Source organism: Bufo bufo, chromosome 4 (assembly GCF_905171765.1).
Source record: "Bufo bufo chromosome 4, aBufBuf1.1, whole genome shotgun sequence".
Classification (NCBI taxonomy): domain Eukaryota; kingdom Metazoa; phylum Chordata; class Amphibia; order Anura; family Bufonidae; genus Bufo; species Bufo bufo.
Window position 1 is genome coordinate 251,649,161 of NC_053392.1, and position 27,531 is coordinate 251,676,691.

General features: G+C 45.8%; 1 protein-coding gene across 8 annotated transcripts; it reads left to right on the forward strand.

The window, feature by feature from the left end:
* AP2M1 (adaptor related protein complex 2 subunit mu 1) lies at window positions 1-26,009 on the forward strand. Of its 8 annotated transcripts, none has more exons than XM_040428492.1 (13): window positions 1-115; window positions 7,681-7,800; window positions 10,869-10,874; window positions 13,680-13,945; window positions 15,787-15,869; window positions 16,438-16,443; window positions 16,934-17,069; window positions 17,157-17,298; window positions 18,223-18,342; window positions 18,518-18,653; window positions 18,836-18,933; window positions 24,145-24,256; window positions 24,935-25,069. In XM_040428492.1, the coding sequence occupies exons 2-13, from the start codon at window positions 7,727-7,729 to the stop codon at window positions 25,067-25,069; spliced, it is 1,314 nt and encodes a 437-aa protein (XP_040284426.1). In that variant the 5' UTR covers window positions 1-115; window positions 7,681-7,726. The 8 variants fall into 8 exon arrangements, with proteins under 8 accessions (XP_040284426.1, XP_040284429.1, XP_040284433.1 ...); XM_040428494.1 differs by having other exon boundaries at window positions 29-172; window positions 24,935-26,009; XM_040428493.1 differs by lacking the exon at window positions 1-115 and adding an exon at window positions 7,361-7,507.
* Window positions 26,010-27,531: the final 1,522 nt, after the last annotated feature.

The following is a 27,531-nucleotide window of genomic DNA, read 5'->3' on the forward strand; positions in this document are numbered from 1 at the left end:
CCGGTAGTCAGAATGTAACGCAGCTGCGCGATGACGTAAGCACTGCGGAAAGGAGCGGGTGGGAGGAGGGTCGGCCATCTTCCTCTCTCCTCACAAGCTCTGGGATTGAGAGCAGGTAAACGGGCGATGACAGGCGGGATTTCTTGTGCTGTCCTTGACACCATTACTCTCGGTGGGTTCTGTGTTGGGTAATGGACTGGCTGCGTTCCGCGGGCGCCGGGTGTTACTGTGGGTTGCGCTGTATAATCTGCCTGTATTTTCTTCCTCCCGGGGACGGCCGCTCGTGTCTTGTCTGTGCCGCCGCCTTTAGGGAGAGCGGCATGGAGACTGGAGGCTGCACGGTGTGCGGGTGTGGTCGCATCCCCGACCCTGGGTACGGCGCGGCCATCATCCGCCAGCTCCGCCCTGCCATGGATGCATCAGCCGCCGCCGCCATAGCCGATCATTCATAGATCACTGTTCTGTCTGCCGATTCGGTTGTGTGCTTTTATATTTGCTATGTGATCGTTACCCACAATGCAGCCGCGATTTTACACTGAAGGAAGTGCATCCCCAGTGTGTGTGATCTGGTGCTTTAGGGTGTGTACAGTGCCTTGTGAATGGCAGCTGTCAGCACCATCACTCCCTATGTACCGTGCTCTCCACCCATTGCTGGGCATCTGTGTGCGTCCTCCCCTGGTGACCGAGGATGGTATTGCAGCTTGGGTGTGTGTCACTTAAAGGGAACCTGTCATCAACTTTATGCTGACGTCACTGAGGGCAGCATAAATTAGTGACAGAAATGCTGATCTCAGCGGTGTCTCACTCATGAGAGTAAGTGGTTGCCGAGAACCAGCATCATAATCATTGCAGCAGAAGCCTGGAAAAGAGTCCCGGCCACCTGAGAAGAGTCCTGGTTATTCCTAATCTCCTGCCCACCTGCTGATGATTGGCAGTTCTCTCCTAGAGAGAAAGGGAGAAAACTAGGTAGAAGACTGTCAGTCATCAGCAGGTGGGCAGGGAGACCAGGAATCCATGACTAACCAGGACTCTTCTCAGGTGGCCGTGACTCTTTTCAAGGCCTGGGCTGCAATGATGAAGATGCTGGTTCTCGGCAACCACTTACTTTTAGCTCATGACTGACAGACCGCTGAAATCAGCATTTCTGTCATAAATTATGCTGCCCTCAGTGGGGTCAACAGAAAGTTGATGACAGGTTCACTTTAAAGGGGTTGTCAGGATTTCTATATTGACCTTTGCTCAGGCTAGCTCACTAATATCAGATTGGCGCGGGGGGTGATACTGATGACCTAAGTAGGATAGGTCATCAACATGGGAAACTGGACAATCCCTTTAAAGGGTTTCTACCACTTCGATTCACATAATTAGCTGTCACAGACTAGCGATCCGCTAGTGTCTGCTCTGCCAAACCATCCTAATATAATTGCTTTTGGGGCAGCCGTTTCGCTAAAAAAATAACTTTTATTAATATGCTAATGAGCCTCTAGGTGCTATGGGGGCGTCATTAGCACCTAGAGGCTCCGTCTACCTTCATAAACTGCCGCCGCCCAGCGCGTCCCTCCAGCCCGCCCATCTCCTCCTGAATGCGATCCTCCTTGTGAGCGCCTGTATTCGGCGCATGCGCAGTGAATGTCTGACCGCTTCCCTGCTCAGACATCTCCACTGCGCCTGTTCCTCGGAGCACTATGACGTCATCGCGCAGGCGCAGTGGAGATGTCTGAGCAGGGAAGCGGTCAGACATTCACTGCGCATCCGCCAAATACAGGCGCTCACAGGGAGGATCGCATTCCGGAGGAGATGGGCGGGCTGGAGGGACGCGCTGGGCGGCGGCAGTTTGTGAAGGTAGACGGAGCCTCTAGGTGCTAATGACGCCCCCATAGCACCTAGAGGCTCATTAGCATATTAATAAAAGTTCTTTTTTTAGCGAAACGGCTGCCCCAAAAGCAATTATATTAGGATGGTTTGTTAGAGCAGACACTAGCGGATCGCTAGTGTCTGACAGCTAAATATGTCAAACGAAGTGGTAGAAACCCTTTTAAAGGGCTTCTGTCAGCCCACTAAACCGTTTTTTTTTGTTTGTTTTTTTGCTTAATAATAACCCCTACACTGCGATTTATCCATACATAAGTAAAATAAGAATTTTGGTTCAGTAGAATTTGCTAAAACCCTATTTTTATAATATGTAAATTACCTTGCTACCAGCAAGTAGGGCGGCTACTTGCTGGTAGCAGCCGCATCCTCCGATGGTAATGACGCCCCCTCTGCTTGTTGATTGACAGGGCCAGCGGACGGGATCTTTCTCCGCTGGCCCTGCCTGTTTTCATTCAATATCTGGCGCATTGAGGATGAAGCGGCCGAGTGAGTAGCCGCGGCGCAGGCGCCAGATATTGAATGAAAACAGGCAGGGCCAGCGGAGAAAGATCCCGTCCGCTGGCCCTGTCAATCAACAAGCAGAGGGGGCGTCATTACCATCGGAGGATGCGGCTGCTACCAGCAAGTAGCCGCCCTACTTGCTGGTAGCAAGGTAATTTACATATTATAAAAATAGGGTTTTAGCAAATTCTACTGAACCAAAATTCTTATTTTACTTATGTATGGATAAATCGCAGTGTAGGGGTTATTATTAAGCAAAAAAAAAAAAAAACGGTTTAGTGGGCTGACAGAAGCCTTTTAAGCAATACTCCAGTCAGTACTTACATAGGTTGAAAAAAAGACACAGATCCATCAAGTTCAACCTTTCTCAGATCAGTTATGCAAGGGATCAGCAACTTTCAGCACTCCAGCTATGATAGTTCAAGAATGCATGCTGGGAGTTGTAGTTTCGCAGCAGCTGTAGTGCTGAAGGTTGCCTACCCCTGAGTTATTCCATTTGCTATTAGATAAGCATCTAGCCCCTTTTTAAATGCTGACATAGTATCTGTCATTACTACCTCTTATGGTAGGGCATTTCATAGTTTCACTACTCTAACCATAAAGAATCCCTTCCTATGTAAATGTCTCAATCATCGCCTCTCCCCCACGCGTAATGAATGTCCTCTGGTTCTTTGTACCAACCACACATGTATTTATACCTGTAATGTGATCACTTCTGAGGCTCAGTCCACACTTCAGTTTTCAGTCAGTGATTTCCATCGGTTATTGTGAGCCAAAACCAGGTGCGGGTCAAAACCACAGAACAGAAGGAAATCTTCCCATTATACCTGATCTCTGTGTAGGCTTCACTACTGGTTTTGGCTCACAGTAAGGGTCCATTCACACATCCGCATTTTGTGGAACGGAATTGCGGACCCATTCATTTCTATGGGGCTACACGATGTGCTGCCCGGATCCGGAAATGCGGACAAGATTAGGCATATTCTATTATAGTGCCAGTGTTGTGCGGTCCGCAAAACGCGGAACACACATTGCCAGTGTCCGTGTTTTGTGGATCCGCAAAACACACACGGATGTGTGAATGGACCCTAACTGGGGGAAATAACTGATCAAATAACTGAAGTGTAAACTAGGCCTAAGGCTTCGTTCACATTACTGTTCGGCCTTTCCGTTCTCCTGCTCCGTTTAGCTGCAGGAGAACGGAAAGGATGGATTTGGCACAGAACTGAGCCCATAGCCAATAGCAGGCCTCGACGGGAACGAGCCTTGCTAGCATCACTTGCAACATGGCTGTCGGGCAGCCAGGTAAGTACATTGTGTGTGAGGGGCCTGGGCATATAGGGAGGCATTTAAGGGGTTGGATAACCCCCTTTAATCCCATCTACAAGATCATTGATGAAGAGATTAAAGAGAATTGGGCCAAGTACCTTGTGGTACTCCGCTGCTGACATTGTACCATTTACAATGACTTCAGTCCCGTAATCCTATTTAAAGGTGATGATTATTTTTCTTGTAGTACAGAGCAGATACCTGACTACGCTTTAGTTCTCGTCATTCATTGGTCCAGGCTGCAGAAGGGGGTGTGTCTCAGACTACCGCAGTCTAGACACTGTAACTAAACTGTAGTCAGCTCTCATCTCCGCTCTAATGGAGCTGCACTAAAAACCAGCAAGGTCTGAGGATGGCACATGGCATGTCGGTGACTCCCGTAGGTGATCGGGGGCGAGAAATGTTAATTTCCAATCATTACACCTTCTAGAACCGGCTGCAGGTTGAACGCTTTTCCTCCCATCTTCTCCATGCTTGGCTCCATCTGGAGGCCTCCATACACATTAGGTAGTCGGCAGGTCATGTTCTGCTGACGTTTCTCTTAAGTGTGTGGGGTCTTTACTGCCAAACTTCCCAGTAATTTACAGTAAAAGGGGTGTTGAGTGATAGGGGTCCACCGTTTTTGATAGTTCTTGGCACAAAAACCACGACCTCGAGTGATTGGGGACGATTCTGTTTTATTTCCATATAGGTGACAACGCGTTTTGGAGTTGAAAAACACTCCTTTTTCAAGTCTGAGATGTAGAAACAGAGCCTCCTCGTGCAGATAGCGCATTTCTCTCAGCCTTGGAGTTTACAGGTGATAGCTGGGGGTCTTGCAGGGGATACTTTGATGTACTTATCGTCAAAGTACCTCCGTAACATAGGGATTGTTCATGGTGGAGAATAGCTCTTTAGAAAATGGAAAACATGGAATATGAAATAATCGGCAGTGAGCAAAGATGATAGAAGTCAGGTCGCTGAAGACCTCCTCCAGGTACTCTAATGAAACGGTTCTGCTTCATCTATCATACAAGTAAGGTGCCTGGTATGTAATGGGTCTTGTCGCTGTCCCCAGTGACCACTGTTATGGGCTTGGTGGCTTAGGAAGGAAATACTGCCTTTAAAACTAGTAGAGTGGATCCACCACCAAATACAATGCCATGTCAGTCCATAGGGCTTTAACAAACCCCAGTCGCAGCGTGCCCAGTTTGTAACAGAAATGCCGCAAGGTTTCCCTGCGCCGCTCATTGCCATGCAGTGGGGGGAATCCACGGCCCAGTCCAGACTCCACAGGGAAACCAGCATGTAACACAAGCAGATCTACATGCAGAAACGTGACACTGACTTGTGGACTCTAATTGTGGCCCCTTCAGACTGGCAGATCGTCATCAATTAGCGCTCATGGGAACACTCGTTAGCGATAATCTGCCGGTGTAAAGGTGGGCACCTAAATCCTTGTTTGCTGGGGGCAGACCATGCTGTCTAAACAGCACTCTGCCCACAAACAATGAGGACGAGCGATGGCATTGGTGATCGCTCTTCCCCATACTGTGGAGGAGATCGCTGCATGTAAACAGTGGTCTCCTCTACTGTTGAGCAGGCGATTGTCAGGAAGGAACGCTTCCTTCCCTATGATCGTCTGCTCTATCGGGCCATGTAAAGGGCCTCATTCACACAAGCGATACGGATTGTGTCAGGATCTGTTGAGGGAAAAACTGATGGTTTTGCACACAAGTTCAGTCAGGTTTTTTTTCTGCGATTGTCTTCAGTGTGTGCGTTTTTGTTTTTTGTTCCCCCCCCCCATACACACAAATGCAATCCATTTTTGATGCGTTTTTCACTTGAAGAAAAACTGAAGAATAACAATCTGACGAAGCTGGTAACGTGAAACGCGCGTTGAGGATCGGTGTTACTAGCACAATAGCACTTTAGGTATGTTGCACATTTATAACCTCTCTATACCTTTACTTTTTACTGTAGCCAAGCGCTCTTCTGGTATTGGACAGTCGGTATAGGTGCCACATATATCCAGTATTCAGTTACTTCCATTATGATGTCTGGACACCTTTTAGGCTTTCTGCCCCCAGCTCCATTGCTCTGCAACTATAGATTTGAGGCCTTGATCTATTACTGATATACATATCATTATCAGGCATTTTAAAGTGGCATCATTTGTTGCATTCCCTACTATTGAGTATTTATTTACATGTTTTAATCATGATATATTAATAAAATATTTATTAATCGTAGCGAAATGTTTTATACCCCTATTTATTGGTTGAGATATTCTATTTTGAGTGTTCCTGAGACACATTGAATTGGTTGCATTGGATCCACTTTGTTTGTAATCTTCCAGAAGCCATCAGTGAAACACACATTCTGTCTGGACACCTTCCGTTTTTCACACGAGCCCCATTCACTTCAATGGGGCCAGAGCTGCGGAAAAAACGCACAATATAGAACAGGGATCAGCAACCTTCATCACTCCAGCTGCTGCGAAACTACAACTCCCAGCATACAAACTTACTCGGCTGTTCTTGTAATTCCCACAGAAGTGAAAGGGGGATTCTGGGAGTTGTAGTTTCAGAACAGCTGGCGTGCCGGAGGTTGCTGATCCCTGATATAGAATATGCGGAGATCAGTGATAAACGACGCTCATGTGCACAGCCCCTCTGAGATAAATGGGGCAGGATTCAGTCCGGATGCCATGCGTTCAATACACGCATCGCTCCTGGACGGGAAACTCGCTCATGTGAAAGAGGCCTAAAGGCTTATTTCTCACGAGCAATGTTCTGTCCGGATGGCGGGGCCCTGTTCACACAGCAGAAGATATAATACGGCGTATTTACTTTACCTCCATTTGTGTGCATGAGGCCTAATCCTTATGCAGAACAGTGACATTTCCATTTATTAATGCTGAATCCATGCCAATATCTGACCCTTTTTTTTTTTTTTTTTTTTTAAGTTTCAGTGGATTTAAATACGAAGCCTTCATTCTGGTTGTTGGACTTTATCTTCACTTATCAGGGCCCACAGCATTCTTAGTAGACTAGTATCTCAGTGAGCAGACCAACTGTTATGTGGGTAGTCCCCATCATGGACACCCGCCCTAATATTCAGCAAATTCTGCTGGTTTATAAAGCAATATTCGGCTCTCTTCACAATACCTCCGACATATGCTATGGTGTAGGTCACTCTAGCGTCCTGTTTTAAAAAAAAAATAAAATAAAAATTATATAATATATATACGGTGAATGTTATGCACCAGTGTGAACAGAAAATAAAGCTTGTAGTGATGTTACTATTGTAAACACCATCATTTGGCTAATATAGGATGCACTCCACATATGGTGCCCATCCCCCCCCACGCCACCACCCATGTCAAGAATTCCACAGTCTGTAGTCATTCTCATCTGGAAGACTTTAGTTTTCCCCTGCACTCTCTTACTCGGTGTGCAGCTGTAAGCCCCCTGCTCGTGTAATCCATGTAATATGATCTTTTTTTCCTTTTTCTTTTTTTGGCATGCACTATTTTGTCAGCTCAGCACTTCCAATTCCTGAGCAGTTTCCTCTGAATTCAGCAGTTTGCCTTGAATTCCATGGGTGAGGATCCCTGCCTCTTCCTTCCTCTTGATACTTGCAGGAGAGCAGAGATTGCTGACTGTTACTGGTCATCATAATAAGACTGTACGACGCGTCCTTCTCAGCTCATCTCTCCCGCCCCCGCTTTCTGTAATTCTGATTAAGTGCTGGCCTTCTGTGATGAGGCTGCTTGCTCTGTCCTCTAGTCTGTATAGATGTGCAGGGGAAATGGTTACTGAAGGTAGGAGGTCGAGGCTAGGTGCAGGGGTGGTTGGGCGTCTGTCCTCGCGTGCAGGAATCTATAGGACTAATGTGTGTTTCTCCACTTGTACAATCTGCATTTAGAGTCGCATTTATGCTCAGTCATGTTGATTGAGACCTTCCTTATATTTTACTCCCATCCTTTTCCCGCAGGTCTGTTGTAAACATCATGGGAAGAGGAGACTGAAGCAGATCCACCATGATCGGAGGGCTGTTCATCTACAATCACAAGGGAGAGGTCCTCATCTCCCGGGTGTACAGAGATGACATTGGGTAAGCGCCATTTATTTTGTGTATGCCTTTGCCTGTTGATACTGTTTCACCCATCTTAAAGGGTTTGTTTCACCAAGACAACCCCTTTCCAAAAGGAAGCTGGTGTTGATCGACCTGGATCCTGCCCATCTAGCCCCCGTGATCTGCTAACGTCACCTTTTCTGGCCACTTGTTTCCCTTGCGGCATTACACAGCCTTCGTGGATGAGCTGCGACTGCCAGAACGGGGTCCGAAATGGGGCATATGGTCATGGATGTTATCTCCGAGTGGAAAGACGTCATTACCTGCAACCTTAAAGGGATTTCATTCTTAAAGATGCACACATAGTGGTAGCAAATGGGAAATACCTGGTGCCCTTTGAGAGGCGATGGGGGCTGCAGGGTATACTGTATGTATACTATCATATGTGACTTACGTTTAGCCAGTGAAGAGATTGTGCCAAACAGGAAACCTGCACAGGATGCACAAACTGCACCTCCTCCTGCTTTAGACTGCTGTCGTGCAAGCTTTAGTCTGACCAGGTGCATTTTAGTGTTAATGAGAAAAAAACTGTATGTCATGTGGTTTATATTTTTTACTTTTGCACACGAGATCAGCCACATAACAGTTTTTCATATGGCTAAGAGACCATTCACACTTCCGCAAAATGGGTCCGCATCCGTTCCGCAATTTTGCGGAACGGGTGCAGACACATTAATTTTCGATGGGGCCGGAATGTGCTGTCCGCATTTGCGGAACCGCACTTCCGCATCCGTGCTTCCATTTCTGCAAAAAAATAGAACATGTCCTATTCTTGTCCGCAATTGCGGACAAGATTAGGCATTTTCTGTTATAGTGCCGGCGATGTGCGGTCCGCAAAATGCAGAATGCACATTGCCAGTGTCCGTGTTTTGCAGAACACTTACGGACGTGTAAATGGACCCTAATTAAAATGGCACAGAAAGTGAGGTATGTGCCTTCCAGAAATGGGTTTCATAGGCAAACAGCTGGAGCAATTCATGTAAACCTGAGTTTTCAGGAAAAAGTGAGGGGTCACATGTGAAGTGAAATCCTTTCCACATAGCCTCACACAGTAGGAGCGCATGTGGGACATTATGCATCTTGCTGTGTATTGAGGTAATACTTTCTGAGGCCTCTTTCACATGAGGGATACGGATTGCGTCAGGATCTGTTCAGGGGAAATCGGATGGTTTTGTACTCAAGTTCAGTTAGTTGTTTGTTTTTTTTTGTTTTTTCTGTGATTGGGTTCAGTGTGTGCGTTTTTCCTGTCCAGATTGCATCCCTATTGCATGTGTTTTTCATGCACGTGAGGAATAACTATCTACATCTCCTGGCAGCCATCAGTGAAAAACACCTTGCATCCTGATGCCCGTTTTTCATGCAAACTCCATTCACTTCTATGGAACCAGAGCTGTGTGTAAAACGCAACAGTATAGAACAAGCTACGATTTGTCCTGAACGCAGAGATGATACGTAAAAAAACTATGCTCTTGTGCACAGACCCATTGAAATGAATGGTTCAGGAGGCTAGCCCTTTACTACATGCATTGCATCCGAGCGGGAAAACCTGCTTGTGTGAAAGAGGCTTAATAACGCGCTTCCTTACCGCCGGACAAGGATAATTGATCAACAGAAGACATAAACGAGTTGCTGGATTCCCGAGTGTTTTTACCCTCTTCGACCGTCTTCTGTTCTGAGTTATTTCAAATAGACTGCAGATTTTGTGACCTTTTTTATGCATAGGAGGTACTGAAACACCAGATTGTGCATCTCTCCCATAGGGTTAGATTTGTTTAGCTGGCTGCTGATCCCTTTTGTGATGTATCCTGCAAGATCACCTTTTTCTTCCATGCGGAAGAACATTTCAGTGTATTGAGCCGGCCACCCGGGCCTCCTTGCGGACATATAGCTTAATTTGCATTGTTCTGCATCTCTTCTCCCATGGGCACTGTCTCTTTATACATTGCATGTTTGGTGTCTGCCGCGTTGCCTGTTTCTGCTCCCGCAGTTTCCAGCCTTTCTGACTGTTGAGTACAGTTCCATGAAAAGACTTTGTAACACTTGAGTAGAAAACATTTCTTCCATATTGCGCTGTTTTCTAAGTATTTTGTCATTTGGTGGCATTGCCTTTACCAGCTTTAAAGGGAACCTGTCACCGGGATTTTGTGTATAGAGCTGAGGACATGGGTTGCTAGATGGCCGCTAGCACATCCGCAATACCCAGTCCCCATAGCTCTGTGTGCTTTTATTGTGTAAAAAAAACGATTTGATACATATGCAAATTAACCTGAGACGAGTCAGGGACAGGACTCATCTCATGTACAGGACTCATCTCAGGTTAATTTGCATATGTATCAAATCGTTTTTCTTACACAATAAAAGCACACAGAGCTATGGGGACTGGGTATTGCGGATGATGTTCTAGCGGCCATCTAGCAGCCCATGTCCTCAGCTCTATACACAAAATCACCGGTGACAGGTGCCTCACCAGATCTTGTAATGCAGGGCAAGCAGCCAGGGTCGTGGAAGATTGCTGCTTCTTCACAGCGCACGTCTTCAAATGTTACAAATTCACATTAAATGTCCCTTTTTAACTACTAGTCAGATAAGACTAAGAAATTTGTACAGCTTGACTGCAGCAGAGTGGCGAGCCTTGAGCAGAACAGCCGAGTCATATGAGGCAGAAGAACAAAGCCGACTTAATACGGTGCCCAGGCATCGCTTGCCAAGCAACCAGTTTCATTACTCAGTTCTTTAGCTCGGGGCTTAATAATTGGCACCGAGAGTAAGGATGGGTCCCTCCAGTGCTGTTAATCCCATTTTTGTAGAATGCGGATGGAGAAGCCCTTTAAGGTCTAGTGACTATGCAGCATGCATCTGAGATGAGCATTGCTTTGAGGTGCTGTACTGTGCAGTCAGTCTTCGGTGTGCGCTCCTCCTGGGTCTTTGCTATAGTGTGCTATGTTCTTTTAGTATTTTATTTCTAACCCTTTCTTTCATTGCTGTCACTGTCCTTTTCCTTGCTGATGCCATCTCTTTCCATCTCATCACTTCATTGGCTGCTGTAGCAATAGGTAAGATCGGTTACCGCTGCTGCGACTTGCCCCTTTGTGCCGGCTGTACGTCCCTGTGCTTGTACCAGATTCGCTGCAGTCTTAAAGGGGTTGTCCGGGTTCAGAGCTTAACCCGGACATAACCATACTTTCTCCCAGGCAGCCCCCCTGATGTTAGCATCGGAGCATCTCATGCTCTGATGCGCTCACTTGCCCTGCACTAGATCACGCAGGGCAAGGGCTCTTTTGTTTACAATCCCACTGCTGGGTGGAGGCTTCCGCCCAGCAGTGTGTTCGGTGACGTCACTGGCTAGGGCAGCGCTAAAGCACGCCTATCAGTGCCGGTGACGTCACTGGGCTTCATGGCAGCCCAATGAAGATCTCTGTTCTTCACCGGAACTCCGGAAAATGCCTTTGCCCTGCACGATTTAGCGCAGGGCAAAGGAGAACATCGGAGCATGAACTTCTAGGTTCAGCTCTGAACCCGGACAACCCCTTTACCTCTAGAAGTCTTAACAAAAGTGTTTTCCGGTCTGCTCAAATGTATGGTGAGGTGCAAGTGTTGACATATTGTACCTCTGCTAGAGACCTATGAATTGGCTGCCCTCTGATGCCATTGCATGGATGTGTATAGATATTGGTTGCGTTAAAGGGGTTGTCTCATTTCACCGCAGAGCCGGCCTTCACCCTGCTGTTTCAGTAGCTCCCATTGGAGTGCCTGGGCACTATGGAAATGGCCTAGCGCAGCAAGCTATACTATTTTCCTAACACAGAAAAAGCATAGATTACTGTGCTACATGGTTTAAATAGCTCTCATGCACCTGCCCGCTACCCTGTCTCTCCGCCACCTAGTGCCATCTCGCCTTAGTAACAGTGAGATGGCACAACCCCTTTAATGCACAGAAGTAAGTTAACAGCTTGGATGTTGCACGGAGCTATGATGTTGGTCTCTGGTAGGGAACTTATTCCGCTTGCTGTGGTAGTAACAATTAATGATTGGTAAGTTCTTGATGATCTACAAATTTGCAATTAACACTGCCTATGCATCTTAAAATGAGCCTGTCCGGTGATTTTTTTATTTTTATTTTTTTTTCTCTCTTTGCTGCCCTGTATTGAGCAGGATATGATGGCGAGCAGCTGAGAGAGTGAGGGCTGAGTAGATCCTCACATGACTCCTAGGACAGATCTTGAGTCCTGCTGACGACAGAGCTGGCACTCCTCCTGTGGGGGTAGGGTAATCGGGACTCTTACTGGGGATCATTTGTCAAAGACCGGTGTTTTACAACAGTGTTTGATACCCCTTGTGTCACTGGAGGATGAAGTAGATTTTAATCATCATTTACGCCAACTGGCGTACATAATAGTGAGTGCGCCATGGCTGAGGGCCCTGCTCCCCCTTACTCCCCAGTGGTGAGGGTGGTGTAGAAACGCCACATGTGCTTCAATTTGGCTAAACGGATGTTTAAAAATTCACAAAATGCAGGAATGTGACTTTTTTACACTAGTTTCTGGGGTAGATTGTCATGATAAACTGTCTCTTAGGAATTCTGTCAGGATTTACTTCTACTTTTTACTCAGAAATCCGGCTTCAAATCATATAAACCTATGTATGATAGAGCTTCCTCGAACACATTATGCTTTCAGCTAGGGCAGCAGAAATCACTTGACATGTTCACTTTAAAGATGTTGTCATATCCTAATCTACTTACTTTTAGGGGTTTAATGGTTTGATTCTTAGTTCCTCTAACCTTAACTATAAGCTTGCTGTTCATAAGTAGAGCCCTCCTAAATCATGCCTTTGCAGTTACCAGAGACCTACTAGACAAAAGTGAGGAAAAATGCCCTCTAATTTACATTTACAGTCTAAGGGCCCCTTCACATGACCGGATTTTTGGTCTGCATTCGATCCAAATTTTTTACGGCTAGGATGTGGACCCATTCATTCCAGTTCAGGCAGCATGCCGTGTTTCGTCTGCATCCACAGCTCCACAAAAAAGATAGAACATGACCTATTCCAAACGGACAAGAAAAGGCATTGTTACAATGGATCCACCGCTAAAATACAAACGGTCGTGTGAATACACCCTAAAAACTAGTTTCAATATCTTCTGAGGGCAGAAGTGACAAGCCCAAAGCCTGAGGTTGCACCACTAGAGGGTTCTGATGACCACACTCTAGGTCCTGTCTATAGGTTTGTGTGGACAAACGGAATAGCATAGAATAAGGGTTCACCAGAATCTTTGGCTTGTAACCTGGGCATAGAAGATATTATTACAATAGTTTCCACACTATATACTTAAAGGGTTATCTCCGATCCACAGAATAGGGGATAACTATTAGATCGGTGTGAGTCCTACTGCCGGAACCCCCACTGATCATGAGAACAGGGGCCCGTACCCCCTGCAGCTCCCGTAAAAAGAAAGGAGCTGCCGGTCGCACATGCGGAGGTAGCAGAGCACTGTACTTGGCTATCTTCGGAACTCCCATAGAAATGAATGGAGCGACCGCACGCGTGTGGAACCAACCACTCAGTTCATTGCAGGAGGTTCAGGACCCCCGTTTTCATGATCGGTGGGAGTCCCAACAGTAAGACCCCTATCCATCTAATAGTTATCCCCGATCCTGTGGATAGTGGATAACTTTTACCAACCGGAATTGATTTTCTTTTGATCGGTCTCCTGTAACATACATACAGCAGATGTAATATTCAGTTTGAGATGAGTGCATTGTATTTAACATTTATCGCACTGCCACCTAAAATCAGGTCCGTCAAACGTCATCACCTTTCATGTTAACTCTCGTGCTTGTATGTTTTCCCTCATGTAGGAGGAATGCAGTGGATGCTTTTCGTGTCAATGTTATCCATGCCCGGCAGCAGGTGCGCTCTCCTGTCACCAACATTGCTCGTACCAGTTTCTTTCACGTGAAACGCTCAAACATCTGGCTGGCAGCAGTCACCAAGCAAAATGTCAACGCTGCTATGGTATTTGAGTTCCTTTATAAGATGTGCGACGTCATGACTGCTTACTTTGGAAAGATCAGTGAGGAAAATATCAAGAACAACTTTGTCCTGATCTATGAGCTGCTTGATGGTAAGAAATCTTATAGTTCTTCAGTGCCAAATTATTCCTGTATATACTTTCTAAGCCTTAGGGCTCTTTCACATGTCCATGATGATATCTATGACAAGATGGTCAGTGGTTCATCTATAGAGATGACTGTGAAGGATCCATGTGTCTTTTGCCTTCGTGTATTTAGCCGTACTCTAAGTACACTTCTAGGCTGAAATTAATTTCCAGAGCATCTCCTACCAATGGTCCATGAAGATCGAGGACAGAAGACAGATGGTGTCAGTGGTTTTCACAGACTCATAGGCCTCAGAGGGCGTGTTTGGTCCACATCACAGACCAAAGTAGTGCATGTCTCCTTGGTTTTTACACTGACCCACTGATGTTTATATACACACAATAAAATCGGTGCGGTCTGTGAAGGACATGGATAACACATGTCTGTGATTCACTGAGGTGTGAAAGAGGTCTGATGGCCATATAGAACATCCCTGACCAATTTCACATATGTGCATGAAATACGCTCCATGTGACAGCAGTATTTCCCAGCCTGATTTCTGCTCTTGTAACACTAACTCACGGCATTATAATGATTTATGGTGCTGCGTGTTCCTGCCTGATGACTGAATTGTTCTCGCATAATGCTGTTAGTACCGTTCAATACAGCCACAATCCGGCAAGGAACACACAGCATAAGTCATTATAATGTTGTGAGTTTGTGTCACAGGAGCACCTTTGTCTGGAAAATACTGCTGTCATACAGAGTAGGGTTGTTTCAGGTATCGAACTTTCGATACCCAATCGATACCTTTATGCCAGTATCGATTTGGTATCAGAATGTTAATTTTTTTCGATACTAGACCCTCCTCTTATGGCACTCGGCGCGCACGCAGACAGTTAAGGAGGAGGGAGGGATTCCCTCCCTCCTATGACGCGGCCACGCTGATCCCAATGAAGTGAGCGGGCTCTGAAGCTGGCTGCACCACTGCCACCAATGAATGTGCCGCTATTAATTAAAACAGGAGGCGGGACGGGGGAGGTAAAACACTGCTGCGCCGTCTAAGCTAGTGAGCTCGGCGAACGGCAGCAGCCTCCTCCTCCTGAGTGTCCTCCCCAGAGTCAAGCAGCTAGCATAGCAGGTGCCTGGCCACTGTGCCACCAATGATAATTAACCTATAATACAAATACAGGAGGCGGGTGTCAGCGGTACCTGCCTCCTGTATCTGTATGAAAGGTTAATTATCATTGGTGGCGCAGTGCGCCCTCCTCCCCATGCGCAGGGAGAGGGCAAAAACCTATTAAGCCTAATAGAGCTCTATTAGGCTGAATAGGACAAGGGATTAAAAGATCTAGCCCCTAAGGGCAATAATAAATAAATTAAAAAAGTGGGGGGGAAAAATTGAAGTATAAATCGCCCCTTTTCCCGATTTTTACATATAAAATATATAAGCAATAAATAAACATATTACAGATCGCCACATGTAAAAAGTCCAAACTATAAAAATAAAAACTCCTATGCAGTGAATGCCATAACAGAAAAAATATATAAATAAAAACCGCACGATTCGCAATTATTTTTTTGTCACCTTGCTCCCCCCCCCCAAAAAATAGGATCGGACTGTTCAGTTATGGGCCGGACTTTCCATAAAATGCGGAACGCACGCTGCTTTTTTGGTGTTTTTATTTTTTACGCATGGTATCGAGTATCGCAATACTTTTTTATGGTATCGAAACCGAATCAAAATTTTGTTATCGGAACAACCCTAATATAGAGCATGTTTTATGGTATGAATACACTCATGTGAAATTGGCCATATTTTCTGTTCACTCTGACATGAGATTGTGTTTTTTATTTTATATAACAGAAATCCTGGATTTTGGCTACCCGCAGAACTCTGAAACTGGAGCACTGAAAACCTTCATTACCCAGCAAGGGATTAAAAGCCAGGTAGTAAAGCTGCCTCTGGGTGCACTGTAGCTTTTTTAGGAGCAGGCATGTAAAGAGGAACAGTTAGGTTTTGTTACAGCTTTTCTTTGTGCACATAGCTACTAGAATTCTAATCTGGCTTCCACTCATAGGAGTCATGCCAGCAGTGCTGCATTTAATGAATACCCACAGATGCCGTTGACTTAAGGTAGAATAAGTATACTAAATTTGCACCCAGAAAGGAATCGGGAGTGAACTCCTGATATTAGTTGGTCAGAAACAACATTGATGTTACTGAGAAACACTTAATTGTAGTTCCCTCGTACCATACATGGCTATAAAAAAAAAATTTTTTTTTTTTTTTGGAGGTAGGAGGGTAACCATAATCAGGTCTTCAGGCTTCTGGTGTTTCTCTTGTGTGGTGTCTGCTTTTTCCTTTGTGGGTTTTGTAGTTTGATGTACTAACTGCACTCGCTTGCCTTTATCTGCCACCCTAGACTATAACTTGACTTTTCTTGTTTTTATCCTTGTGTTTCCTGACCTGCTTGTCCGCTCTTCCTACGTTTGCTTCGTGTGGCTGGACATGTAGCACCAGGTAGGGGTGAATGGAGTCATGCTGGTGATTATCTGGTGGGGGGGCCTCTAATTCTTTTTGCCACCCCTGCTCTAATAATCTAAACATAATGTTAATCCAGGCTTATAACTGTGAAGGGATTTACTAGTTATAATGTCTGATTTTCATGATCCCATCTCAGAGCCCCCTTTCTCGCGCCACTGGGTGAGGCAGCTGCCCCCTGAGATGCACCCTTGGGTCGTCTCTCCATTCTGTCTGTGGCTACAACTGTGAATGTCCATAATAGTCAGATGTGACTAAGCCATTAATGCCACCTTGCTCGATGGCCCACAACTCTGGGGTGAGAAAACACCATATTACAGTTTTACACTTCATTCTACCACATCTCCAATTTCCCTTCTTTATACATATATTTGATATTTCATTGTATTTCTAGGCAAGCAGGGATAAATTGCTGATAGAAACTTCCAGCTACTGTCATGTAACATTATTTTCTTGTATGTGCTGTCAGACCAAGGAGGAGCAGTCCCAGATCACCAGCCAGGTGACTGGTCAGATTGGCTGGCGGCGTGAAGGGATCAAATATCGCCGCAATGAGCTGTTCTTGGATGTTTTAGAGAGTGTGAACCTACTAATGTCCCCTCAAGGTAAGTACAATATATTCTCGAGTTGTAAATTGGGAGATTAATTTCGCACTTGATTGAATAATACCACTTTGACTTTTGCATTTCCAGGGCAGGTACTTAGCGCTCATGTGTCTGGACGGGTGGTTATGAAGAGCTACTTGAGCGGCATGCCAGAATGCAAATTTGGGATGAATGATAAGATCGTAATTGAGAAGCAAGGCAAAGGCACAGCTGATGAGACAGGCAAAACGTGAGTGTGGTAAAGCATTAGTGTTCTTGACCTGCTAGAGTCTCTATATGCCCTAGATCAGTGATGGCGAACCTATGGCATGGGTGCCAGAGGCGGCACTCAGAGCCCTCTCTGTGGGCACCCGCACCCTGGAAAAAGTCTATGGTGTACCAAATTGCCTTAGATGTTTTCTGCCATCATCAGCGCAGGGTGTACTATGAACAGCACAGGCAGCGCATTGAATGTAGGCAGGCTATTATAGCTAAATGATAAAGTACATCTAAGATATACTACATTAGACTGTAGTATTCAGGTTACATTGCCGTGTTGCCACTTTACGATAAATAAGTGGGTTTTAGGTTGCAGTTTGGGCACTCGGTCTCTAAAAGGTTCGCCATCACTGCCCTAGATGCATTTTATCATCTGTAACATGCATTTACAAATTATACATGTAATTTGTGTAAATGCCCCTTTCGGAAGTATCCAATAGTGATGACTCAAACTCCTGAAAGTAAGTTTACATGCAACAGATCAATTTCAGAAATATGTGCAATAAATCTGCCGCGCGTGACTATACCCTAAGGCAGGGGATTGTCAACCTGCGGCCCTCCAGCTGTTGTAAAACTACAACTCCCACCGTGCCCTGCTGTAGGCTGTCTGGGCATGCTGGGAGTTGTAGTTTTGCAACAGCTGTAGGGCCGCAGTTTGAGCATCCCTGCCCTAAGGGTACCTGCACATGTTGCAGATGACTCAGAATTTTTCCACAAGGATTTACATGCAGAAAAACAGCAGCGTAATACAGTACCAGTGTATGAGATTAGACAAATGTCATATACTCTTTTTTTTTTTTTAAACCAGCACTCGTGTGCAGGTACCCTTACAGTTACATACAGTTTTTTTAAATAGCTGAAGAATTGTTTATATATTAAAAACGTCTTTTTGCAGCGGGAAACAATCCATTGCTATTGATGACTGTACATTCCATCAGTGTGTTCGGCTGAGCAAGTTTGATTCCGAGCGCAGCATCAGCTTTATTCCACCCGACGGAGAGTTTGAACTGATGAGGTAAAATGTATTTGTATCTTGCACCTCCTTTCATTGTTATAAGAAAGTCTGTAAGGCACAGAGGTGACCTCTTTTCAGCAGATCATGTGAATCCACTGTTCCCTGCATGCTTTGTTTTGGTCTTGAAATCAGTGTCAAGACAATGTTTTAAATGCAATTTCCCATTTGATTTTAGATATCGAACCACAAAGGACATAATCCTTCCGTTCCGTGTCATCCCACTGGTTCGTGAGGTGGGGCGTACTAAACTGGAGGTTAAGGTGGTGATTAAATCCAACTTCAAGCCTTCACTACTGGCTCAGAAAATTGAGGTGCGATATTCTAGTGTGTGATAAACACAAGGGAAAACGTTAAGCAAGTATCTATTTGGATTGATTGCAGTGGGGACACGGTAGAAATGACTAAATAAGTGTCCTTTGTTGTTAGGTGTTCATCATGTGTGTGTAAAAAAATTATTATTTTTTGTTTGTTTGTTTCCCCCCCCCCTGTGTAGGTTCGAATCCCCACACCGCTCAACACAAGCGGAGTGCAAGTCATTTGTATGAAAGGAAAAGCTAAGTACAAGGCCAGTGAAAACGCCATTGTCTGGAAGTGAGTGATTAGAATGCAGTTTTAGATTAAATGTTTTAGTTTTATTCCTATGGTCTATAGGCGAGATTTCATACCGTGAAATAGGCCACATCTTTGAGAAGACCTTTCCAGACCAGATTTACTGTGGCAGATTTTGTTTTTTACCAACGCCATGTATTATGCCAGGGATGGCCAACCTGTGGCCCTCCAGCTGTTGTAAAACTACATTTCCCACCATGCCCTGCTGTAGCCAGTCTGGGCGCGCTGAGAGTTGTAGTTTTGCATAGGCTGGAGAGCCACAGGTTGGCCTTTCCTGTATTATGCACACAGAGGATCTCTCAGAAGACAACTTCAGTTCACTTTTTCGTGGTTGACTCTAAGTGGTCTAACATTATGTAGAGTCTATTCCACAAAGCTTCTGAGTAAATTGTTCACTAGAATACGAATAATATGGTGATACAGGCCAAATCCAATAACTGACTCCAGGGAGAGAAGGAAACACCATTGCAGACAGTAAGCAGGTCAGCTTGAAATATTTAAATGGTTAAAGGGGTTTTCCCATTAAGTTAAATGGTTCCCAAATAATGCAGGATGTAAAAATAAGCATGTTTTAATGTACTGCTGTTTTTAATATTGCAGTGTTATAAAGGTAGCCACTTACTTTTCTCCCCATGTGCCTCCTTTCTTTATAACTCCGGTATCGGTCTCCGGCAGCGTCCGCCCTCAGCATTCCAGTAAATGTGGTTGTGCAGCGTTTAGACTCCTCTCTATCCTAGAGCTGTAAGGGCTTTATTGGTGCCTCTGGGCATGCGCAAGCACTGCTACTACATTCTACAGTAGAAAGATTTAGTGATCATTTCCTCTTTCAGGAATCTGTGGTGGTTTTACATGCACTGATTACCAACAGCACTAATGGCTCCTTTTTACAAAGCATGGGGGTGAGAGCTTCTGCTAATGGCTGTAGACAGCTCCTGGTGCATGTAGTATTAGTATAGTAGCATGATTTCAGGGGGAGCTGAAGAAATGTTTTCTCCCCTAGAACTGTCCTGTTATACTAATACTACATGAGCTGTATGCAGCAAATAGCAGACGCTCTCACAACACCTGTGCTTTGTAACTGGAGAGCACAGGAGCTGCAGTCCGTGCCGGAGAGTACCGTGTACAGTGAATGTCTTCTCCCTACTATACTGGCTTTACATGTAGCAGGAGCGGTCTGCAGTCGTTACCTGTAGCTCTCACAGCTCCTGTGCTTTGTAACTGGAGAGCACAGGAGCTGCAGTCCGTGCCGGAGAGTACCGTGTACAGTGAATGTCTTCTCCCTACTATACTGGCTTTACATGTAGCAGGAGCGGTCTGCAGTCGTTACCTGTAGCTCTCACAGCTCCTGTGCTTTGTAACTGGAGAGCAGAGGAGCTGCAGTCCGTGCCGGAGAGTACCGTGTACAGTGAATGTCTTCTCCCTACTATACTGGCTTTACATGTAGCAGGAGCGGTCTGCAGTCGTTACCTGTAGCTCTCACAGCTCCTGTGCTTTGTAACTGGAGAGCACAGGAGCTGCAGTCCGTGCCGGAGAGTACCGTGTACAGTGAATGTCTTCTCCCTACTATACTGGCTTTACATGTAGCAGGAGCGGTCTGCAGTCGTTACCTGTAGCTCTCACAGCTCCTGTGCTTTGTAACTGGAGAGCAGAGGAGCTGCAGTCCGTGCCGGAGAGTACCGTGTACAGTGAATGTCTTCTCCCTACTATACTGGCTTTACATGTAGCAGGAGCGGTCTGCAGTCGTTACCTGTAGCTCTCACAGCTCCTGTGCTTTGTAACTGGAGAGCACAGGAGCTGCAGTCCGTGCCGGAGAGTACCGTGTACAGTGAATGTCTTCTCCCTACTATACTGGCTTTACATGTAGCAGGAGCGGTCTGCAGTCGTTACCTGTAGCTCTCACAGCTCCTGTGCTTTGTAACTGGAGAGCACAGGAGCTGCAGTCCGTGCCGGAGAGTACCGTGTACAGTGAATGTCTTCTCCCTACTATACTGGCTTTACATGTAGCAGGAGCGGTCTGCAGTCGTTACCTGTAGCTCTCACAGCTCCTGTGCTTTGTAACTGGAGAGCACAGGAGCTGCAGTCCGTGCCGGAGAGTACCGTGTACAGTGAATGTCTTCTCCCTACTATACTGGCTTTACATGTAGCAGGAGCGGTCTGCAGTCGTTACCTGTAGCTCTCACAGCTCCTGTGCTTTGTAACTGGGGAGCACAGGAGCTGCAGTCCGTGCCGGAGAGTACCGTGTACAGTGAATGTCTTCTCCCTACTATACTGGCTTTACATGTAGCAGGAGCGGTCTGCAGTCGTTACCTGTAGCTCTCACAGCTCCTGTGCTTTGTAACTGGAGAGCAGAGGAGCTGCAGTCCGTGCCGGAGAGTACCGTGTACAGTGAATGTCTTCTCCCTACTATACTGGCTTTACATGTAGCAGGAGCGGTCTGCAGTCGTTACCTGTAGCTCTCACAGCTCCTGTGCTTTGTAACTGGAGAGCAGAGGAGCTGCAGTCCGTGCCGGAGAGTACCGTGTACAGTGAATGTCTTCTCCCTACTATACTGGCTTTACATGTAGCAGGAGCGGTCTGCAGTCGTTACCTGTAGCTCTCACAGCTCCTGTGCTTTGTAACTGGAGAGCGGATGAGCTGTGAGTGCCATGGTAATCGCTGCGGACAGCGTCCGCTGCTTGTACAGCCAGTTTGTTATGATGATTCCAGGGAGAACGGGAAATGTTTTACTAACTATTCTGCCCATGGGGACAGGATTTGGGAAATTATCTGTCGTGTGAGGCTGGGGAGTTGTAGGAGCGTGGCTTTACCCTGAACCACGCGCCCTCCACCCACAATTCAATACAATATGCAGAAGTGAAAGGATCTCATCGAGAGATGCAAGTAACAAAAAAGTATGTGTATTCCCCCAAAATTTGAATGGCTTACATGGTACACATTATTTCGACAACTTCTAATAATGGGAAAACCCCTTTTAATAGGGCATTTGGCACTCTTGTCCTGATTTGACACTTCCAACTGACACTAAGCACAGCCGAAAAGTGAGTGGAGTATCGTAAATCATTTTGCAACTTTATTGTACATAAGTTGACATTTCTAATGCCATATCTATAGCCACCCATACACAAGATTTGGATTGACCAGAATGCCAAACTATCCCACCAGGGACATGCCATAAAACTGGCCAATCAAACACTTTGAGTACTTCTCTGATATGTCTGCTTTAGTAAATACTTGTATTCACCATCAAAAACTAATCTAGAAGAAAAGATTGCGCCCCTACAGACAGACATTGTGATTGGACCTGGCAGTTCATTCTTATCACTTTTATGATGTGTTTTATAGACCCCACAGCGTGGCCAGATTACATTGTTAACCATAACCTTACCTTACACTGTGTTCCAACTCCATTGATCCCCTGCCAGCTCTGCAGGTCCTGGGTCTCCCCTTGTCAACATCCGGTTTGACACTGGGCACGTGACTGCTGCCAATCACTGGCAGTGATGTGTCACCTGTATGACATGTGACCCAGTGACTTGCTGCATGAGCGACGCATCACCGCTGCGGCCAGGGACTGACTGCAGCTGTCACTTGCCCACAATCAATCTGGATGTTGATGCGAGGAGACCCATGAGCTGTGGGGCCGGGATCCGGTAAGTATGATCACCACCGCAGCTCCAGCCATGCTATGAGGCCTGTGTTTAAAAAAATAAAAGAGGAATGGAACAACACAAACTTAAAGGAAAGAATGCTGCAGTAATGCTGTTTTATGGGAAAGAATTTATTAAAACAGATGGCTGATCATGCCATAAACATGTAGTTTAAGCCAAATGTGGAAAGGAACCTTTCCAACCAGATAGGCAATATTTTCAGCAGGTATGCCAGCCATCGCAAACAACTGCATGCATAAAATGTCAGTTTGCATAAATAGCCAAAATAATCCATCTGCAGACATGTTCTACAGCAGTAGGGGCTGAACAGATTGATACGTGGTTTTATGGGAAATATTCAGTATAACTTGTAATTTTATACATTTAAACCTCTGCTCTTTCTGAACTAGCACAACTATCAATGACAACACTCTGTATAGATTCTTAGGCCCCTGTTAGGTTAGTTTCAAACTAGCGAGAAACATGTTGCTTGTGGCAGTGTGATTTCCCTTCTGAACTCTGCGCTCCCGACAGGATCGCACAGTGCTATACCTGTAATTACTGTACTGAATTACACTGACAGCATTATGTCAGAACAATTCAGTAGATTCCAGGTCTGGCAGGGACAGGCAGCCTTATAAATCATTATAATGTTGTGCAATCCTGTCGGGGGGGGGGGGGGGGACTCGCATTGTCTGTTACTAGCCTTAGGATGATTTTTTTTTTTTTTTGGACAATTAGATCTGTATCGGGTGTTCATAGAAACTCTTGTTCCTGATAATTGCCCTGTATTATCGTGCCACTGATCAATGAGCAAACACACACTTGTCGACTGATTAGCATTTTTCATCAGAATGAAAGATGCTTGATTATCTGCAGCATATCTCCCTGTGTAATCGGGGATGTACTGCCGATAATAGAACTGAACGAGAGAGGAATGACTGCAGTAGCCATTGTTCCTCCTACATTCACTTTGCATTGGCCTGTGTAATAGACCAACGCAAACAAGCTCCGATGGACGTGTTTATTGTGCATTTAGTGCTTGTCCAGCCTGAACATCAAGCAGTCTAAGGGTCTATTCGTACACAAATTGCGGATCCGCAAAACACGGACACTGGCCATGTGCATTCCGCATTTTGCGGACCACACATGGCCGTCACTATGATAGAAATGCCTATTCTTGTCTGGGGCAGCAGACTAGAATAGGACATGCTCTATCTTTTTTGCGGGGCCGCAGAATGGAAGTGCGGATGCGGACAGCATCTTTTGCGGCCCCATTGAACTGTATGGGTCCGCACCCGTTCTGCAAAATTGCATGAATGGACCCTAACTCACAGAGCTACAATGTATATATCAGCAAAGTGTTAACCTTTTTCTTGATTCGGGGAATACTATATCACCTTATGGAGATTCCCTTCTGGAATTCCTTTTTCTTATGGGAGAACATAATTAGAATTCTGGAAAAAGATTATAGCGCTGTCAGCATTTTGACGTTAATCAGCATAATGGCATTTTGTAGCCTGTCATATCATTCTTTATCTCTCAGGATAAAACGGATGGCTGGAATGAAGGAATCGCAAATTAGTGCTGAGATTGAGCTCTTACCAACCAATGACAAGAAGAAGTGGGCGCGACCTCCTATTTCTATGAACTTTGAGGTAAGTTAGAAGTTTAGGACACTTAAAGGGGTTGTCAGACATAACCTTATTTTCACCCAGGCAGCCCCCCGGAGGCTAGCATCGGAGCATCTCATGCTCCCTTGCCCTGCGCTAAATCACGCAGGGCAAGGTCTCTTTTGTTTTCAATAACACACTGCCGGACGGAAACTTCCGCCCAGCAGTGTGTTCGGTGACGTCACCGGCTCTGATGGGCGGGGTTTAGCGCTGCCCTAGCCGTTTTACTGGCTAGGGCAGCGCTAAATCCCACCCATCAGTGCCGGTGACGTCACCGGGCTTCCTGGCAGCCCCATGGAGAGCCCCGGTACGTCACTGGATCTCCAAAAAATGCTTTTGCCCTGCGCGATTTAGCGCAGGGCAAAGGAGAGCATCGGAGCATGAACTGCTCCGATGCTCAAGTCAGGGGGGATGCCGGGGGGAAAAAATGGAGGTATGTCCGAGTTCAGCTCTGAACCCACACAACCCTTTTAAGGGGAATTCTCAAAACTCTTGAGAGAGCAAAGTGGAGGAGCTGCCCATGGGAAACCATTTGTGCTCCTGCTTTTATTTATTCTTGGAACTGAATGAGTGATGGCAGAGCGTCCCTTGATATACTAGCAAGGATCTACTACACGAGAGAGATTGCTGTAAAAGATAACATGTGTTTCTCTTCTTCCCTAGGTCCCCTTTGCTCCGTCCGGGCTCAAAGTTCGTTACCTGAAAGTGTTTGAACCTAAGCTGAACTACAGCGACCATGATGTGATAAAATGGGTGCGATACATTGGCCGCAGTGGAATCTATGAGACACGTTGTTAATGCATCAATACTTAGAAAAGAAGGAGCTGCTTCCATTCTTAATGATGCCCCCATCACACTACATTCCGATGGAGTGAACACAAGTCACAAAAGGGAGGCGACTCTCTCAGGCTCTGAAGAGTGGAAAATGCTCCTTTCCTTTCTTGTTTCTTGCTTCTTCCGCCCAAACATTACAGCCAGTTGGCTCATTAACCCCATTCAGTCTGGAGGCCCTGCACACAGGTTCAGCATTGGAAAGGTTAACCACAGTTAGAGATCTAAATTTCTATGGGATCTTTGTCCACCTTGCTGCTATGCGGTTTTTCTAAGACCCATCTCGCATGCAGCTGCCCCCGACCTTGTGTAACACCAGTCTGTGAATATTGCTGGCAGATAGTATTTCTGAGTAGTGTAGTGCTTCCCGTCACATCTCTTACCAGTAGGTAGCCGCGTCATCTTAACTGTGTCCAAGTATTTCTGTTTGTCATTAATTATTAATGCTGTCGCAGGCCAGCTCAACAGCAAGAGGAAATTGGTGAGTTCTGACTTCAGTATATGGGCTAGGGAATCCCCACGAGATGGCTCTGCGTGGAGGGGTGATTACCTCTGCGTTTCGAGGGGGTTTAGTCTGCAATGTTTATGACCAAATGTAGGGGGAGAAAGGGTTCAGTGATGTTCTCTGGCCCTTTTGCTGCTTCTCAGTGAGGAACAGGAGGAAACGACCTTGATATAATGTCAGAGAATTCATTGTCGTGGAGTGCAAACAAGACATATCGCTGCCGGTGATCAGTCACTAATCTTAAAACCGCAAGGATGGGATCCTAGAGCTCCCACTGATGTGATTTGTGTGGCCCTGTGACTCTCTCCCATGTCCCTGTACTCCTTGTGCTGTGATTTTGCTCTGTTTTTTTTTCTTTGTGATGGTCAAATCATAAACCTAATAAACAGTGTAGAAAATGAAGCAGTCTTCTGGTTTATGTAATGTTTAAGAAACTCTCAATTGCATTTCTTTACTGATCCTGTGGTGAAAACTGCAATTCCTCCAATATATCTTGGACATAATGGTGAACAACCCCTTTTAATAAGGAAAACAAAAGAAAGATACTATGTGGGGATCTTAAGGCCTCTGCATCAGGTTTTTTATTTTTTTATGTAGATTTTTATTAGCACTTAGCGTGCAAATTTTCAATAATACAGAAAGTAAGAAAAGGGCAAGAAATGGTACGACATAGCTCATACAGAGTCATTTGGCAGACCATCAAAATGGAAACCTGCACATTGAACATCACATGTAGTAGTACAGGTCCCATAATTATAGCCAAAGATGTAGGACGTAAAACTCAGGACTAGGGATGAGACAACTGACAAGACACAAAAGGAAAGGAACAGGTAAGAGGGGATGGGAGGGGAGACCATTAGGGGGATGCCAGGTATGTATCCCAGGGTAGCCATATTGTTTGGAATTGTTCCACGGTGGTGTTAAGGCAGTGCTTCTCAAATAGTGGGGCGCGCCCCCCAGGGGGGGCGCCAGGCTCCGTAAAGGGGGGCTTGTTCAGGGCCGGCCTTTGGGGTGTGCGAATTTCTTCTGTATAATTCCGGCAGGCCGGGCGGCCGGCGAGTCCCTCAGTGATGTCACGTGCCTGCGCCGCCTGCTTTATGAATGAAGCAGGCGGCGCAGACAAGTGACGTCACTGAGGGACGCGTCGGCCGCCCGGCCCGCCTGCCGGCATTATACAGAAGAAATTTGGATATACGGTACTATAAGTGTGTGTCCGATCCACATTTCTTTCTTTTTTTTATTCTCTTATACGTTAATAAGGATACAGTGTTATGCAGAGGTGTACTTATAACAATTTTATCGACATATGATACTATTTACAGTCGCGCGGGGGGGCGCGAAATGTTTTCTTCTTCCTAGGGGGGGCATGACAGAAAAGAATTGAGAAGCACTGTGTTAAGGGACGCCGTGAGACATTCCATGGACCTGAAGTCACGGACCCTGGCTATAAGCATGGACTTAGTGGGAGGGGTAGTCTGCTTCCAGGATTTAGCGATTAAGGATTTGGCTGCAGTACATAGTGAGAGAAACAGCCTGGAAGAGTGCTTGTTCAACCCCGGAGGTGGCAGGTTAAGTAAGTAGACCTTTTAGGTCTAGCAGTACAGGGGATCCAAAAAGGGAATGAGCCACATCCCTTACCTCCTGCAAAAATGGGATGATACTGGGGCACGTCCAGAAAATGATACAAAGAACCCACGTTCAAGCACCGCCAGCAGACAGATAGAACAGTTAATCGGTAAGGTCTCAAAAAGATACAGAAGCTTGGGCAAGATCGTCATTTTAGTCGCAGCAATACGCCCCATGGGAGAGGATGCCCCTTATCTAGAAGACCCCTAATCTCAGCATATATACGTGGGATGTTAGCTTTGTAAAGCTCCCCATATCGGGGAGTGAGGTCAACACCCAAATATCGCAGTGAGTCCGT

Bases quoted from the DNA above. Each gene is read 5' to 3' on its own strand.
- AP2M1 (XM_040428492.1), top strand. From the start codon at position 7,727: ATGATCGGAGGGCTGTTCATCTACAATCACAAGGGAGAGGTCCTCATC. The intron at 18,343-18,517 runs GTAAAATGTATT...ATTTGATTTTAG, and splicing joins GGAGAGTTTGAACTGATGAG to ATATCGAACCACAAAGGACA. The intron at 18,934-24,144 runs GTGAGTGATTAG...TTTATCTCTCAG, and splicing joins GAAAACGCCATTGTCTGGAA to GATAAAACGGATGGCTGGAA.